We start from the raw sequence: 18816 nt of genomic DNA, 5'->3' as shown, positions 1-18816 counted from the left end.
ACGGAAAATCCAACACATCACATCACTGAGTACCACTCCTGATATTTTCAGTATGTGGTGGCTGCATCATGCTATGGGTATGCTTGTCATCGGCAAGGACTAGGGAGTTTTTCAGGATAAAAAATAAACATAAGAGCGTCTGCTAAAGAACTAAAATGTAAATGTAATGTAACAAATTATTTAGGAGATTTTGAATTTTTTGTACAATTTTGGCAGTTGAGTTTGAATAGCCCTTCAAGGTTCAACAAATATGTAAAGTATACATCACCCAATGGACTACCAATTCCCAAGAAAGCCAAGTAGGCCAGTAGTGACATTGCAAGTACAGAGAATATTTGAATGCTGTCATTGACATTTTGCTCTTGTCGTTGGTTACAACTTTAGTCTTATTGTTGCTCTGTTACTTTGTGGAACTGAGTGTTCCAAGGCCATGCACAGATAACATTTAGGATCCGATGACTGGTATACAGTGGATTCAGAAAGTATTCAGACCCCTTGATTTTTTCCCACATTTTGTTACGTTACAGCCTTATTCTAAAATGTATGATTTGTTATAATGCAATTGAGCTCAGGTGCATCCTGTTTCCAATGGTCATCCTTGAGATGTTTCTACAACTTGATTGGAGTCCGCCTATGGCAAAGTCAATTGATTGGACATGATTTGGAAAGGCACACACCTGGCTATATAACATCCCACAGTTGATGAAACCTGCCCCAGAGTGCTCAGGACCTCAGACTGGGGCAAAGATTCACCTTCCAACAGGACAACAACCCTGTGCACACAGCCAAGACAATGCAAGAGTGACTTCGGGACACGTCTCTGAATGTCCCTGAGTGGCCCAGTCAAAACCCGGACTTGAACCCGATCTAACATCTCTGGAGAGACCTAAAAATAGCTGTGCAGCGTTGCTCCCCATCCAACCTGACAGAGCTTGAGAGGATCTGCAGAGAAGAATGGGAAGAATTGGAACTCCCCAAACACAGGTGTGCCAAGCTTGTAGCAACATATTAAAAAAAAGAATAGAGACTGTAATGCCTTATTATTATTGGACCATGCTGGTCATTTATGAACATTTGAACATCTTGGCCATGTTCTGTTATAATCTCCACCCGGCACAGCCAGAAGAGGACTGGCCACCCCACATAGCCTGGTTCCTCTCTAGGTTTCTTCCTAGGTTTTGGCCTTTCTAGGGAGTTTTTACTAGCCACCGTGCTTCTACACCTGCATTGCTTGCTGTTTGGGGTTTTAGGCTGGGTTTCTGTACAGCACTTTGAGATATCAGCTGATGTACGAAGGGCTATATAAATACATTTGATTTCATTTGATTTAATCGCTGCCAAAGGTGCTTCAACAAAGTACTGAGTAAAGGGTTTGAATACTTATGTAAATGTGATATTAAAGTTTTTTATTTTGAATATATTTGCAAAATGTTCTAAAAAACGTTTTTTTCTTTGTCATGTGGTATTGTGTGTAGATTGATGAGGAAAAGAAAGCTATTTAATACATTTTAAATTAAGGCTGTAACATAAGAAAATGTGGAAAAAGTCAAGGGGTCTGAGTACTTTCCGAATGCACTGAACGAAAATATAAATTCAATATGCAACAATTTCAAAGATTTTACTATGTTACAGTTCACATAAGGAAATCAGTAAATTGAAATGAATTCATTAGGCCCTAATCTATGGATTTCACATGACTGGGCAGGGGTGCAGCCAGGCCCACCCACTGGGGAGCCACGCCCACCCACTGGGGAGCCAGGCCCAGCCAATCAGAATTAGTTTTTAGTTTGTTTTCCCCCACAAAATGGCTTTATTACAGACAGAAATACGCATCATCTAGGCCACTTGTGCGTGGTACAACGATGATACATGTTCATCATTGGTTCAACAGGCTGAAAGTTGTAGACTATGGGGTTGTTTCACGTATACAGATCAATGGAGAATCTTCATTGAAAGTGAGACACCTATGCCTGTCCTTTTTGAGAGGAATGGTAATTTCGAGGATATAAAGCATGAAAATGAATTTATAAAATAACTCAGTGTTGTGGACACTAAAGATAAACACTAAAATATATATGGTGGGAGGGTGAGGGATAATTCCCCTTAGTCAACAAGTAGAAAAGAAGAGTTTCACATGCGAGCATGTGTTTCTGGGAGCAGAAGTGGAGGGTGTACACAGTTTATGTGCATAATGGCTTAATTCCAGGGTGGGTGGGAAGCTTGTAGTCAGGAGAAGGGTTCGGTCACTCCCCCTTGATGCTGCGTATGCAAATCACTTGGTTTTCCGGAGTTCCTTGAACTCTAAGTCGCAGAATGATGGGGACCGCCGGGCACAAAAGGCACTATAAAAACGTGGAAAATAATAGGATACCTCACTCGTGAGCATATTCAGCGTAATGCGCGGAAGAGGCAAGCGACGATACCGTTAATCGTGGGTGTTGATGTAAGTATTGTTTGGCTGTCTAATTTAGTTAGGTCATAGTTGTAAAGTATACATTGTGACTTGCAGAACTACTTCGCACATACAACTCGTAACTGCAATTGTTTTTTATGTGTTATAGCCTATTCCCCGTCATCCTTATTTAATATGGAAAGGTCAATGGTTATTTTAATGCAACGCGGATGGTTTTATGGACCCTGTTCAATAAATGTAAAACATTTTGGGATGTGTAAACGTGCAAACCGAGTTGACGGTGTGTTTGTCTGAAGGGTTTCTTAGATGGCAATATGTTCTGAATTTAGGCTACTTTTGTTTTTTTGCTAAATTGTTTTCGGTAAGTAATAACATTTCCAATATAGCTTTTAGAACATGTATTCAATATTTAAATTGGCAGCTTTTCATAGGAAGAACATCCAGTCTCCTTTGTTGTAGTGGTTTATGACGCGTCTGTATGTCCCTTCCCTTGAAAGAGGCTGTGTGAATCACATAGCCCCAGGTGAGAAGCGATTCCAGAGGGATGGTGCTGAACTATTATCTGATGCAGCCCAAAGACGTTAAGAAAAACAATTATACTAAGAAACGCTATTTACAGTAGGTCTTGTGATTTGCTTGTCTCTGAGATAAGCAACATTACTTGCATCTACAGAATATTCATATTACTAATGAACAAATATTATTGAAATCCCCAAAAACAATGGTATAACTGTCCCACCTCCATGTTTCGGGCATGCCAGAATCCATGGGGGTGGGATTGTTATTAGTGCCAGTGGAGAGAAATGTTGTGCTACCAAAAAGAGTTAAACTGGTTTGATCTGGTCAGTCAGGAAGCCATCCCCCATAGGTTGAGTGGCTTGAAAAGTGGCAGTGTGGTGCCAGCAAACTGCATGGTGACTACTGAGTCACATGGAGAAACCACCAGCAAACAAAGGGGCTCCCTTGGATGGTAATAGTCCACTGTTTACTGGACTCTTCACACTCTCTCTCTTCTCTTTCTCTATCTACACTCACATTACATTTAGCAGACACTCTTACCCAGAGCGACTTACAGTTGCATTCATCTTAAGGTAGCTAAGCAAGACAACCACATATCAAAGTCATAGTAAGGACATTTCTATTTAAAAAGCCCAATGCACTTACATGTGAAGTTCATCATTTCTCAAAAATATTGACACTCTTAAAGCATATCAAATTTTTTCAACCATTTTCCATAGTAGAACAATTTGAATAAGCAAAGGCTTTTGGTCTTGTTTGGTGGTGGAGCTCATTAGAATAATAGACAGTGTGTAGAATAATTATCCACTTCACTTACTGTAGTTCTATAACCAACATATCTTTTTTCTAATTCAAGGTGTCATATCATAGCTGACACCCCATTATTTCTGCAGACGTCTTTGAATCTTAAAATGTGGTCACATAAAGAACCACGGCAGTTTTCACCGTCTTTCTGTTACCACACTTAACCTCTGCACTGTTCTTCGAGTTCATCTGTTTTTGTCAAATTTTCAGTGGAAATTGTTCGAAGTAGTAATGGTTTTTTTTAACTTTGAAATCAATGTTTTTTGTTTGGCATACATTATAAAGTGAATAAGTGGAGTCTCGGTGTCATTCTGTTACCGTGGAATTACCCAGAAGTAAAACCTACTCAATAAATTCACCAGTCAGCCGCTAGTAAGATAAGACACGTGTTTCAGTGTCAAAAATGTTTGACCATTAAAAATCCTATTTTCCCGCTATCATTAACTTTAACCCCCAAAACCCTAACCCCCCCCCCCCCCCCCCAAACCCTAACTCCCAAAACCCCAAACCTAACATCCAAAACCCTAACCTCCAAAACTCCAACCCTTATGCTTCAAATAGCATTTGAACAAATTCAGGACGATTTGAACAAGTTATTGTTTTCCTACCCTTTCAGGAAATTCAGGTGAAGTGTTAGGACATATGGGGTCCTGATAATGTAGGAATACAAGTACACACACACACACACACACAATGAATGGATCCCACCCCCCCTATCTCTCCCCCTCTCTCTTTAAGAATGTAAATGCTATGCAAATGTAGGAATTTAAATTTAAAGAGCACATGAGGATTGACCACTCATTGACCACTCAGGTGGTCATAATGAGACATTCAACATGTCCTCTCCGCAGTTATCTAGCCAGCTATCTGACCACATCCCCGGAATGGTCTTGAACTTGACCTGATTAGTTTGGTCCCCATTTGTAGCTTATATGACTCCTACTTCTCATCATCCTTATCAATGTGAATGTAAACATGACCATACAATTCTCACCACATATGGGTGTTGTTCGGGATGTTCCTAAGTGGCAGGGCCAGAGTGGCTGGTCTAGTGGGTCCCTGTTTGACCCACCCTCGTAGTCTGAACAGCGTGCTACAGCTAGGGAGGAGGGAAACGTGACATAGACACGTTTTTTCCCCTCCTTCAAATAACGGGGAGTTGTGTTGTTTTCAGCTACAATGTGTTGGAGCATATGATAGTCCCTCTCTCAGTGTCACACCAGAGCGCAGCACTGGAGAAAGGAGAATCCTGGCCTTTGTTTGGTTTTGTACGCTGCGTCTCCGTGCAAGGTTCCGCATCAACAACACGTCTTTTCTTCGCCCTACTGTGATCTCTAGTGGTCCATTGGGGTAGCCTTTTGTTTGGACAGTATTTGTTCATCTGTCCACTAAAGATACCGATGAAGCTGTTGCAAGAACATGAAGATGTTAATGGTCAATTGAATTAGAGACCGAGACCTTAAAGTGATTCATTCCAAATGCCTTGGCCTTGTTTTGAGGCTGTATGTGATATAGTTAATGTTCATGTTTGTGGTTGAAATGGGTCATATCATTCCTATACAAAATTGTTTATCAAACATGTATCCATTTTTTTTACATCTGGCAGCAAAGTTTCACCATAGAAACACCAACTGTATTGTAATAGTAAGTAACTACTAGGATGTGATGTCAGACAGTTTTTTTTAAAACACTGTAAATGTCCTCTTGTGTTCTACACTGCCTTACCATAGACAGCTGCTCCCACGCCTGGTGTGGCAGAGAATAAGAGTAGGGGTCAACAGAGACAAGCCCTGGAGTTGTGCGGAGTGTGGCTGGGTTTGGTGATCTTCTTGGAGGACGCATATTACCGTAACACAGAACAGCACAGGAGCCAGCCCCAGGACCAGAGGGGAAGGTAGCAAAAGAGACCAGCAGCACGGCGGTGGCACAGAAGGAATGACACCAGAGGGAAAAAGTCCCAGAGGGGCACCGGTAGCCCCTCCTGATGGAGGCTGGGGATGGATGGTTGTGGCCGGCTGCTTCCTAGTCACCATCTGCACCCGTGCCGTCACTAGGTGAGCCTTTGGAGCTGTGTGTGTGTGTGTGTGTCAGAGGGACTATAGTCCTCAAATCAAATGTTATTGGTCACATTCAGATATTTACAGATGTTATTGGTCACATACAGATATTTAGCAGATGTTATTGCGGGTGTAGTGAAATGTTTGTGTTCCTAGCTCCAACAGTGCAGTAATATCTAACAATTCACAACAATACACACAAATCTACAAGTAAAATAAGAAATATATAATATTAATACAGTAGAATATAATATAAACAAATGAAAAGAGTAAAACAGTCTGCAAACATTATTAAAGTGACCAGTGATTCCACGTCTATGTACACAGGAGGGCAGCAGCCTCGAAGGTGCAGGGATGAGTAACCGGGTGGTATTTGGGGAATTGGGTGACACAAGGAGATTGAACTGAACCTTTCATAACTCCTCATTTGACATGTTTGTGACATCGTAGAGTCTCTCGATGTGTTTTGCCCTTATTGTCTCTCTGCAGAGTATTTGCAAGGTATGTGTTTTGTTCAGACAGCTGCTAGGCTCCCATGGTGAGGATTATTTTGTGTGAAGATAGCTTTGGGATATTACAACGAGCGGTTGTCGTTGTATGCAATATAAACTGAAATGAAATCAGACATCATGTTAATGTTGTGTTATCCCTTTGTCTGTTCCATGCATGTCAGGTGGCATCATGTTTCTGTATGGGCAGTGTGATCTAACTCTGTTTTGGGAACCAGAAAGGTTGTGATGAGCCAGCGATTGCTTTAGCCGTTTGTCAGCTCAGGTTAAAAGCTTTTAAATCAGACACCGGGACACATAGTCAACGCAGGTTTGGTACCTATTGTGTGTTCCTGTTAGGTATTGTTGAGTCCCTAGTGAGAGAAAAAATTGTTTATGCATACAAATGCCACTTTTCATGTAAGTGAAGAAGTTACAAGGACTTTATGTATGTATTTCGTGTCACACACTTTTTAAGAAATCAGACTGGCTAGTAAGATGCTCTGGTTTAAGTTTGATTCCTCTGGTACTTGGTAGGTTGGTGAATGCTGTGCTCCTTTGCATTAGACTGTTCCTCCTTCTCTAGGTAGCTTAAGAGAGAGAATTAAAATTCCACTCTCCACATGTGCTTTGGTCACATGCCATAAGCCTTCGCCGTGTAAAAAAAACCTTACATAATTTTTAAACGCTCAGCATGAACAAACTACAGTCAGCTTAGGTTATTGGTTATTGGGTACCGTGCTGCTGAATGGAAACGACTGTAACTCAAACAATTCCTCAACTCTATTCCCCAACTCTATTTCTCAACTCTATTCCTCAACTCTATTACCCAACTCTATTCCCCAACTCTATTCCTCAACTCTATTCCCCAACTCTATTCCTCAACTCTCAATTACTCAACTATATTAATAAAATCTATTCCTGAACTATATTAATCAAATCTATTCCTCAACTATATTAATCAAATCCATTCCTCAACTCATCCCGTATTTAGTGTTTTGATTTAATCGAGTTTTTCTTTAGGGATTCATGTCAGTGCACTTAAATTCAGTCACTGGTCTTAATCTCTAAATTGTATCGACAAAGCTCATTATTGTGGCATACACTGAGGATACAAAACATTAAGAACACCTGCTATTTCTATGACAGACTGACTTGGTGAATTAAGGTGAAAGCTATGATCGTTTATTGATGTGACTTGTTAAATCCACTTCAATCAGTGTAGCTGAAGGGGAGGAGACAGGTTAAATAATAATTGTTAAGCCTTGAGACAAATCAAATTGTGTTTGTCACATACACGTGTTTAGGGTGAATGGGCAAGACAAAACATCTAAGTACCTTTGAATTGGGTATGGTTGTAGGTGCCAGGTGCACCGGTTTGAATGTGTCAAGAACGGCAACACTGCTGGGATTTTCCCGCTCAACAGTTTCCCATGTGTATCAAGAATGGTCTACCACCCAAAGGACACCCAACCAACTTGACACAACTGTGGGAAGCAATGGCGTCAACATCCCTGTGGAACGATTTTGACACCTTGTACCCTGACCAATTGAGGCTGTTCTGAGGGCAAAAGGGTCTCAAAGGGCAAAAGGGTCTCAATATTAGGAAGGAGTTCCTCATGTTTTTTACACTCAGTGTATATACTATGTCCATGTCAAATAAACCAGTCCAGTCCTATACCTTCCTAATATACCCTGAAGAACAGTTTGCCAGTGTTGAAACTCACACTGTTCTTTCTCCTTTCTATTTCTAGATGTGTGTCAATCTTCTTTGTGGAGTTCCAGATGCACTTTGGTCGGGACTACTCTGGCACGGCCTGGATCCACTCGCTAGTCGACTGCACCACCTTCCTCTTTGGTGAGAGTCAGCCATGACTAGATGATTTCCTTACCAGCAATTTGAACACCTTGAATGTCCCTTTTTATTCAATGAAACTGTATTTATGTATTTATTATCTGGGTTTGATTCATTCTCAAGCTATTTATAATTATCTCTGGGGCCTGAGGAAATTCTACCTCCATAGATTTTGTTAGCTATAAAAGGTGCAGAAACAGATTCACAAGCATAAAATCACAGATTAAGTGTACTAGTAGTGAACTTTATACTCACAATCAATTAAAAAGCAATATATGCCCCTAATAATTCTGATTGGGAGGTAGCGCATTATGATAAGAAATTTGTCTACCCGAACATACGCCTTTCCTAATCAGGAAATGGCAAATCTTGATAAATCTGATGTGAAACACAGAAACCCGGACCCAGTTCTCCTTGCATGAACATTATGCTGTGATTAGGACTGCCCAAGGAGACCCCAAATAACTAATTTCTGAAGACAAAAATGATAGTTTTCTTTCCAACGTAATTGACAATGTATTATAAAATGTGTGGTTTGCATCACCGGAGTCTCTTATATGTCACATGAACATTTCAAGTGACGGCACTTCGCCAAAAATTAATATCATTCTTTGAAAATGTACTCAGGCGTCTTTGGACATATTATGAGCATTTTGCATGCATTGAATCTCAGACATGCACATTTTGACAAATACTAGACTTTGGGAGGAGCAGATTACCGTTTTTACAGGCTGGTGAAATCAGCCATTTTCATGTGTAATTACAAATATCGGCCACCAGGTAGTGCCAAAAGTATTTATTAGGATCTCTTTCAGCCCAATTCTGATATTTTTTTTCCCACTAATTAATCCTTTGACCAATTACATCAGATCTTTACACGTCAGATATTTTTCAGCTGATCTGATTGGCCAAAAAAACTATTTGTGAAATATCAGAATTGGCCTGAGTTCTTAAAAATAGTGGTTTCTTTTAATTTATTGTTCATATACAGACAATTTACCAGGTGTTTAAATACATTGTGACATAAGACATTGTGACATATATAAGACATCGTGCTTTAAGGGTGAAAAGGAAAACAAACCGATTCACAAGCACTAAACCACACACTAATTCAGATTAGTAAACAGCATACAGTGTATTCGGAAAGTATTTAGACCCCTTGACTATTTCTACATTTTGTTACGTTACAGCCTTATTCTAAAATTTATGAAATAGTTTCCTCCCTCATCAATCTACACAAAATACTCCACAATGACCAAGCAAAAACAGTTTTTTTTAAAACAATTTTGCAAATGTATTAAAAATAAAAATGTAAACATCACATTTACATAAGTATTCAGACACTTTACTCAGTACTTTCTTGAAGCACTGTTGGCAGCGATTACTGCCTCAAGTCTTCTTTTGACGCTACATGCTTGCCACACCTGTATTTGGGGAGTTTCTCCCATTCATCTCTGCAGATCCTCTCAAACTCTGTCAGGTTGGATGGGGAGCGTCACTCCACAGCTATTTTCAGGTCTCTCCAGAGATGTTTGATCAGGTTCAATTCTGGGCTCTGGCTGGGCCACTCAAGGACATTCAGAGACTTGTCCCGAAGCCACTCCTGCATTGTCTTGGCTGTGTGCTTAGGGTCGTTGTCCTGGTGGAAGGTGAACCATTGCCCTAGTCTGAGTTCCTGAGCGCTCTGGAACAGGTTTTCATCAAGGATCTCTCTGTACTTTGCCCCGCTTATCTTTCCCTTGATCCTGACAAGTGTCCCAGTCCCAGCAGCTGAAAAACATCCCCACAGCATGATGCTGCCACCACCATGCTTCACCGTAGGGATGGTGCCAGCTTTCCTCCAGATGTGGCGCTTGGTATTAAGGCCAAAGAGTTCAATCTTGGTTTCATCAGACCAGAGAATCTTGTTTCTCATGGTCCGAGTCCTTTAGGTGCCTTTTGACAAACTCCAAGTGGGCTGTCATGCTTTTTACTGAGAAGTGGTTTCTGTCTGGCCACTCTGCCACAAAGGCCTGATTGGTGGAATGCTGCAGAGATGGTTGTCCTTCTGGAAGGTTCTCCCTTCTCCACAGAGGAACTCTGAAGCTCTGCCAGAGTGACCATCAGGTTCTTGGTTACCTCCTTGACCAAGACCCTTCTCACCCAACTGCTCCTTTTGGCCGGGTGGCCAGCTTTAGGAAGAGTCTTCTTCCATTTTAAGAATGATGGAGGCCACTGTGTTCTTGGGGACCTTCAATGCTGCAGACATCATGTCCAATCAATTAAATTGACCACAGGTGGACTCCAATCAAGTTATAGAAACATCTCAAGGATGATCAATGGAAATAGGATGCACCTGAGCTCAATTTCGAGTCTCATAGCAAACGGTCTGAATACTTCTGTAAATGTGATATTTCGTTTTTTTTAATTTGCAAAAATGTCTAAAAACCTGTTTTTGCTTCGTCATTATGGGGTATGGGATATTGTGTGTAGATTGATGAGGAAAATGCTTTGTTTAATCCATTTTAGAATAAGTCTGTAATGTAACAAAATGTGGAAAAAGGGAAGGGGTTTGAATACTTTCCAAATACACTGTATATGCCCAATAACCTCAAAAGAACATGTGCCCTTAATAAGTAAGATTAGAAGATGAAGCATTAGGATAAGAGAATTGTCTACCCAAGCCTTTGCCTTTCCTAATCATTACATGGCAATCTTGATACACCTGCTGTAACTTTGCAAAAAGAAATGACATAATCTGGAACATTGACATGATGATCAGATGATTACATGAAACGATTTGACCAGCAGTCTTCACCTAATTTTAGTACCCCTAAGCTATTGTAAAAGTTGTGTGAGGGCTGTCTGGGCACATGCAGTGCAGTCTGGGCAATCCCCAGGAGTGACTTTGGAATCATGGGGATACGTGGCAGTCGGTGCTGTGATAGACACGGACACATTCAACACCGGCTTGCACTCTCTTGCTAGTAGCTATCTGATCTAGGGTGTAATCAATTGTCCAACAGTTGCAAATCTGAGTTTCTGTTGGGCAAATTCAGGTATGTTTATCTCCTTTTCGTTCCATTGGTTTCCATTTAAGAAACGTTTTTCAACAGAATCAGCGGAATGAATACACCCTTGATTACACTCAAAGACAGTTCATTTTCATAGCAGCCACATAAAAACAGCATGATCACTTTGCTCGTTGTGTATATATAATTCCTTCTCGCAACTATCTATGCGCTCTCCTCTCACCTTTTCCCTTCGCCTGTGAACTTCAGTGCACAACACATCAGCTGTCAGTGACCAGGCAAAAAACCTTCCCAAGTCAAACCATATCATGACTTCTAACCGCTACACACAGCCTACATTGTCATAGTCAACATAGCTACTAGAACTAATGCGTTAGTAACTCCACTACAATTATCCTGTGTGGCTCAATTGGTAGAGCATGGTTCTTGCAACACCAGGGTTATGGGTTTGATTCCCACAGGGGACCAGTGTGGAAAGAAAAGTATGAAAATGTCTGCCCTCACTGCTGTAAGTTGCTCTGGATAAGATTGTCTGCTAAAATGTAAAAAAATCATGCATTGCAGTTTAGTAGTTACACTGGCAGGCCCTGGTGGCAATAAATGAATAAATTCTTACCTTGACTTGGAAGAGTTCCAGTGTTGGATAGACAGCTAGCTAACATAGCATCCATCTCTGCTTGAGTAAGCTAAACCAGCTAGCTAAGTGAACATTTAAAAAAATACAACAAAATATCTGTCTTTTCATTTGTTCAACTATTGTCTTTCTCTTTGAGTCAATTACTCACCACATTGTATGCACTGCAGTGCTAGCTAGCTGTAGCTTATGCTTTCAGTACTAGATTCCTTCTCTGATCCTTTGATTGGGTGGACAACATGTCAGTTCATGCTGCAAGAGCTCTGATACGTTGGAGGACGTCCTCCGGATGTTGTCATAATTACTGTGTAAGTCTCATGAGCCTCCTAGGTTTTGTATGTACTGTATGTACCCAGAGGAGGACAGAAGCTAGCGCTCTTCCGGCTGCACCATAGTGTTACCCTACAGAGTGTGGTTGAGGCTACTGTAGACCATTGCAAACCAGTGTGTTTTAATCAATTATTTGGTGACATGAAAATATAAAGTTTTATCTAAAAAGGATAACTTTTAATGTTTCACTATTTGTATTTTTTTTTTAATTCACTGAGGAGGATGGTCCTCCCCTTTCTCCTTTGAGGAGCCTCCACTGATGGGGATTCCACAGCCCCTTGGAAACAGCTGTTGTTGATAAGATACAGTGGGGCAAAAACGTATTTAGTCAGCCACCAATTGTGCAAGTTCTCCCACTTAAAAAGATGAGAGAGGCATGTAATTTTCATCATAGGTACACTTCAACTATGACAGACAAAATGAGAAGAAAAGAATCCAGAAAATCACATTGTAGGATTTTTTATGAATTTATTTGCAAATTATGGTGGAAAATAAGTATTTGGTCAATAACAAAAGTTTATCTCAATACTTTATTATATACCCTTTGTTGGCAATGACAGAGATCAAACATTTTCTGTAAGTCTTCACAAGGTTTTCACACACTGTTGCTGGTATTTTGGCCCATTCCTCCATGCAGATCTCTTCTAGAGCAGTGATGTTTTGGGGCTGTTGCTGGGCAACACAGACTTTCAACTCCCTCCAAAGATTTTCTATGGGGTTGAGATCTGGAGACTGGCTAGGCCACTCCAGGACCTTGAAATGCTTCTTACGAAGCCACTCCTTCGTTGCCCGGGCAGTGTGTTTGGGATCATTGTCATGCTGAAAGACCCAGCCACGTTTCATCTTCAATCTTCAATTTTGAGGTTTTCACTCAAAATCTCACGATACATGGCCCCATTCATTCTTTCCTTTACACGGATCAGTTGTCCTGGTCCCTTTGCAGAAAAACATCCCCAAAGCATGATGTTTCCACCCCATTCTTCACAGTAGGTATGGTGTTCTTTGGATGCAACTCAGCATTCTTTGTCCTCCAAACACGACGAGTTGAGTTTTTACCAAAAAGTTGCATTTGGGTTTCATCTGACCATATGACATTATCCCAATCTTCTTCTGGATCATCCAAATGCTCTCTAGCAAACTTCAGATCTGCCTGGACATGTACTGGCTTAAGCAGGGGGACACATCTGGCACTGCAGGATTTGAGTCCCTGGCGGCGTAGTGTTACTGATGGTAGGCTTTGTTACTTTGGTCCCAGCTCTCTGCAGGTAATTCACTAGGTCCCCCCGTGTGGTTCTGGGATTTTTGCTCACCGTTCTTGTGATCATTTTGACCCCACGGGGTGAGATCTTGCGTGGAGCCCCAGATCGAGGGAGATTATCAGTGATCTTGTATGTCTTCCATTTCCTAATAATTGCTCCCACAGTTGATTTCTTCAAACCAAGCTGCTTACCTATTGCAGATTCAGTCTTCCCAGCCTGGTGCAGGTCTACAATTTTGTTTTTGGTGTCCTTTGACAGCTCTTTGCTCTTGGCCATAGTGGAGTTTGGAGTGTGACTGTGAGGTTGTGGACAGGTGTCTTTTATACTGATAACAAGTTCAAACAGGTGCCATTAATACAAGTAACGAGTGGAGGACAGAGGAGCCTCTTAAAGAAGAAGTTACAGGTCTGTGAGAGCCAGAAATCTTGCTTGTTTGTAGGTGACCAAATACTTATTTTCCACCATAATTTGCAAATAAATTCATTAAAAATCCTACAATGTGATTTTCTGGATTTTTTTTCTCATTTTGTCTCATTTTGTCATTTTGTCTGTCATAGTTCAAGTGTACTCTCATCTTTTTAAGTGGGAGAACTTGCACAATTGGTGGCTGACTAAATACTTTTTTGCCCCACTGTATATAGGGAAAGGTAATAATGTTTTTATTCATATTGAGACTAAAGTCTGTTTTGAAAATTAGCTGTGCACAATACAAAAATGAACACATCAATAGGCAATTATAGAAAACATAAATATACACATTAAATACACATTAAGATACAAAACACAGTCAATTAAAACAAACACATTCTTCATTATAAAAATCCTCTCTCAGCTGTATGACTTGCCCTAGGGACATCAAAGTATCCAGTCGAAAGCTAGTTTGTTTGTTTTGCCACTTCGGTTAGTTTGAACAGGGTGGTATCCATCCGGATGCACTTTTTTAAACTGATATTCAAGGATTTACATCAAATAATTCAACCTTGCCCCGATTTATCATTAGCCTGGACTTACATAACATCTGTGCCAGAGTTTGTTAGACTTTTACAAGCAGCTGTTTAATGAGCAATTCACAGTTTCACTGTACTGGCCGTGTGTTCTTAGACTTGCATGGCTTAATCTTTGAGTCAAACATTTACTACTGACCTGCTCTGAACTTTCATGTCAATAACACACTCGATGTGTATTACAGTGGATTGAGTCTCAGCTACATCCAATCCAAGCGATAAGTCTGTCACATTTTCCTCTTGATGTGAGGATGATTGTCTATGTATTGTTTTTTTCCAGCTCCTCTTGGCAGCTTCATCGGGAACCGTCTGTCCACCCAAGCCACTGTGATCATGGGAGGCGTCCTGTCCTCTGCCGGCCTGATCCTCAGCTCCTTTGCCACCAGTCTGGAGTACCTCTACCTCACCCTGGGCGTCCTTACAGGTACGCCCCTGTCTCTCAATGTGGATGTCATCACATTGTTTTTAGGACTTTGGCACAAGAGGGAGCTGTTGCATTATGGATACTTGTGTTGACTCTAATGACAGAACGCAACTGTAGCTGTCATGACTCCATCCCCAACTCTCTCCTCGTAGGGTTGGGATTTGCCCTCAGCTACACTCCAGCGGTGGCCATGGTTGGATCCTATTTCAACGAGAGGAAAGCACTGGCTTATGGGATGGCAATGTCTGGGACTGGGATTGGGACCTTCATCCTGGCCCCTGCTGTGCATCTCCTGATTGAACATTACTCCTGGAGGGGGGCCTTGCTGATTCTGGGAGGGTTTGTGTCCAACCTGTGTGTCTGCGGGGCCCTTATGAGGCCCCTGGTGCCTAAAGGTAGAGGACAGAGGTGGCACAAGACAGCAGAGCTTGAGAATGGGTATGCCATCCCACCGGTGGATGCCAACCTAGCAGAAGGGAAGGTAATGGACACAACACTTCCAGGCTTAAAGCTGTTGGACCCCAATACAGAGGTTGTGAATGTAACAGATGTTAAGCTTGAAACTGATAAACTTGCAGAAATTAAACTCACTGAAATGAAACTAGCAGAGGCACTCCTTGCGAATGTACAACTAGCTGACTCGAGGCTGGCAGACATGACAATAGTAGAGGGCATGGTTGTGAATGTGAATAGCGCACTAACAGAGAAAATGCTTGAAGAGATCAAGCTAGCGGATCAAAATCTAGCCAACGGGAAGCTGAAGGACATTAAACTAATGGAGAACCTTGTCATCGGTAGCCAGCTCGCTGATGTTAAGCCTGTAGACACAAAGGTTGCTGATGCAAAACTAGCGGAGTTAGTAGATGCCAAGGTTCTGGCTGGCCTGGCTGCCCCTGGGCCAACTGGTCCTCTGACAGGGCCTAAGCTGGGAGGGTGCCTCTGTCTTCAGTCAATGGAGGAGTTTAGCTTCCTGCTGATGCCTGACTTCATGCTGCTGTCCGTGTCCTTCCTGTTCCTGGCGTACGGCTGCAGTGTGCCCTTTGCCTACCTGGTGCCTTATGCCCTCAGTGTGGGCGTGGAGCACCAGCAGGCTGCCTTCCTCATGTCCATCCTGGGGGTCACCGGAATCGTAGGAAACATCACGTTCAGCTGGCTTACTGACAGGAAGTATGTCACATATGCAGAATAGTTTGCACCCCCCCCCCCCCCCCCCCCCCCCCCCACACACACACACATTTTCTATAGCATCACCCAAATAGACTGTAGCCATAGTCAAAATATTTATCATGATGCTTTCAAAACTATGGTCTTGGGCCTGTCACACACTGCATGGCCACATTCTCTAGTGTTGTAACATACTTCCTGCTGTAACATACTGCCACCTAAGTCTGCGTTCCCCTCTTGTAGGTGTGTGAAGAAGTACCGGAAAGTGAGCTTCATGTTTGCTGTGGGTATGGAGGGTCTCTCCTGCCTCCTGATTCCTCTGCTACGTTCCTTCACCCTGCTGGTGCCTTTCTCCATGCTCTATGGCTATTTTGATGGTGCCTACTCTGCCCTCATACCAGTGGTGACGTCTGACTTGGTGGGCTCATCGTACCTATCCTCAGCCCTGGGTGTGGTCAACTTCTTACATGCCATACCCTACCTGGTTAGCCCACCAATAGGAGGTGAGGATGAGGAGAGAACAACTCAAAACGAACACACATAGTGCATGTACATACACAATTTTCAAATGAAACATCTTGATTCTGAATATCATGATTCCATTGTCTGGACTCTGTTGTTGGTATGAAACTTCCCGTTGAAATTCCCAGCCTAACGCTTTCTCTTGGTTTCAGGCTGGTTGGTAGACTGGACTGGTGACTATACTGCAGCATTCTTCCTCAGTGGATTCTCTCTTATCCTCAGCTCACTCTTTCTGGCTACTGTCATGCTGATCCAACGATGCTGGGGACCACAAACATTCTCCACCAGCGATGCCGATTCAACGTTCGCCTCCTTGAAGAATGGCCAACGTACAAGGCAGCACATGATGAACCAAAGCTAGCAGGGACCGTCCCTGCATGTTGAGACATTTTTCTAAGCATTTTTTATTGAGTGAGTGGATGTTACTGTAATACCAAAGTGTGTTGTTCCTTAATGGAAGCAAAACAATAAAGTTCCGGGAACAACAAAATGCAGTTATTCCTGTCAACGTGAACTTGTGAAAATCCTATAACACCATCACATATTCTGTGTTGATTACCAGTCAGGAAAAGATAGTCTATTTGTTGTTGTTTTTTTTAAATAAAAGTTGATTAAGAATTGGTGGCTCTGTAGAATAACACATCACTTAGTACCAGTGTTTGTTTATTATTTTGAAGATTATGACTACATTAAACATGCAATATAACACCAAAGTTATGCAATAATAACATATACATTTGTGTATAACATTAAATAGATTTCACAAAAATTCACTGAAGAGAAGCTATTTGTACTGGGCATGTCCATGTGAAAGGACCCATGAGCACCACCAGGAGAAAAGCATAGGAGCATGTCAAATGAAAGCTAAGAGTGTATTTTTGAGAAAGTTATATTTATTATTAAGGCATATTTACATTTTCAACCATTTTCCATCCTAAAAATCAGCAACGGCTTTGATTTCTGGTCAGATGGAAAAAGTCTTAAAAGGTCTTAGAAATACTGTGCATCAAAACACAAAATTTGAACCAATCATAGACCTCTATGTTTCACAAGTTTGGATAGCACAGCACAGTACAGTATGGAAAAGTATAGTTCAGTACCGTAGAGTACACTATAGTATACTCTAGGACACTAGAGTAGACTATAGTGTAATGTATTGAACTGTACTCTACTGTACTGTGATGTCCAAAATTGTGAAACATAGATGTCAGTGATTGGTTCAGATTTGGTCTGGTCCAGACCAACCAAATGTTGTCTTGTTTGGGGGCGGAGCTCATTAGAATAATAGCCAGTGTGTAGAATAATACCCAAATATGCAAAATAAGGATATTGCATAATTATTCCTTTGTGTACCTATTCAGGATACATCACCATGAACAGAATGACACTCATATCCATAATTAAGCATTTCTGTGTTGTACAGATCAGGGACTCATACTGTAATCCCATTACCATAATTCCGTTACCAGATGTAAATCCACTTTACTGCAATAACCAAAATATTTTTTCCCCAAGCTCAAGGTGTCATGTCAGAGATATTTAACAGTTTTGGGGAAACTGAGGGAGATTTTTCAACTTTAAAATCAGTGGATTTTCTTTGGCATACATTCTAATGCAAAAACTCTGAGTCAAAGCGTAATTCCGTTCTGGTGGAATTGCTCTACTGTGACTGGACGCATCACTTTGTAGTGTTGTTCACAAAGTGCGTTAGAAACCCACACTGTGAAATATGGACTTGTGTTTCACATATACTAAGATGTCACTCAAGACCAAACAGAGCATTGGATGTTCAAAAGGTGGCTTCCCCCCAAAAAACAAGTGATCAATGATTCCTTCACCTGCTGCTGTGTTTGAAAATATGAGTTGAGATGTATCCATATTTTGAAAGAGAAGAATGTGTTGTTTTTTTGCACATTAATGCCTACAGGGACAAAAATACCATGAATGCCTACATGTCCTATGTGTTTATCTTCACCTTTTCTAATGACATATATTCATCAATTGAAAAACATGAATATGATGCCTTGTTGGGTTGCCGTCAAGCAGCACGGTCAATATTTGTACTATCGTAGAGAGTTATAATGACAGTCTTGAGTCTTCCTCTGAAAGTTCAGAACTCTTTTCTAGTTTTAAATTGTTTAAACATGTTATTTTGTTGAACGCACATCTAATGGTTCCTTTTCTGATGATGTGGTGTTGAGATAAAGCAAATTGATGTCTCATTTGTCATGTGTCCTATTTCTAATAATAACCTATAACCATAACCTAATAAGACTATTTGGATTTTATATTTAACTAGGCAAGTCAGTTAAGAACATATTCTTATATACAA

The 18816-nt window shown here is 41.2% G+C and overlaps 1 protein-coding gene across 1 annotated transcript; it reads left to right on the top strand.

The window, feature by feature from the left end:
- The first annotated feature begins 5671 nt into the window (after positions 1-5671).
- On the top strand, positions 5672-17010 carry LOC139417896 (monocarboxylate transporter 12-B-like). The gene is made up of 6 exons (XM_071166878.1): positions 5672-5790; positions 8036-8139; positions 14655-14798; positions 14951-15965; positions 16206-16465; positions 16637-17010. The coding sequence occupies exons 1-6, from the start codon at positions 5672-5674 to the stop codon at positions 16843-16845; spliced, it is 1851 nt and encodes a 616-aa protein (XP_071022979.1). The 3' UTR covers positions 16846-17010.
- Positions 17011-18816: the final 1806 nt, after the last annotated feature.

Source organism: Oncorhynchus clarkii, chromosome 1, assembly GCF_045791955.1.
Source record: "Oncorhynchus clarkii lewisi isolate Uvic-CL-2024 chromosome 1, UVic_Ocla_1.0, whole genome shotgun sequence".
In the NCBI taxonomy this organism is placed as follows: Eukaryota; Metazoa; Chordata; class Actinopteri; order Salmoniformes; family Salmonidae; genus Oncorhynchus; species Oncorhynchus clarkii.
The sequence above is the reverse complement of the archived record's forward strand: the minus strand, read 5'-3'. Positions and strand labels throughout refer to the sequence as shown.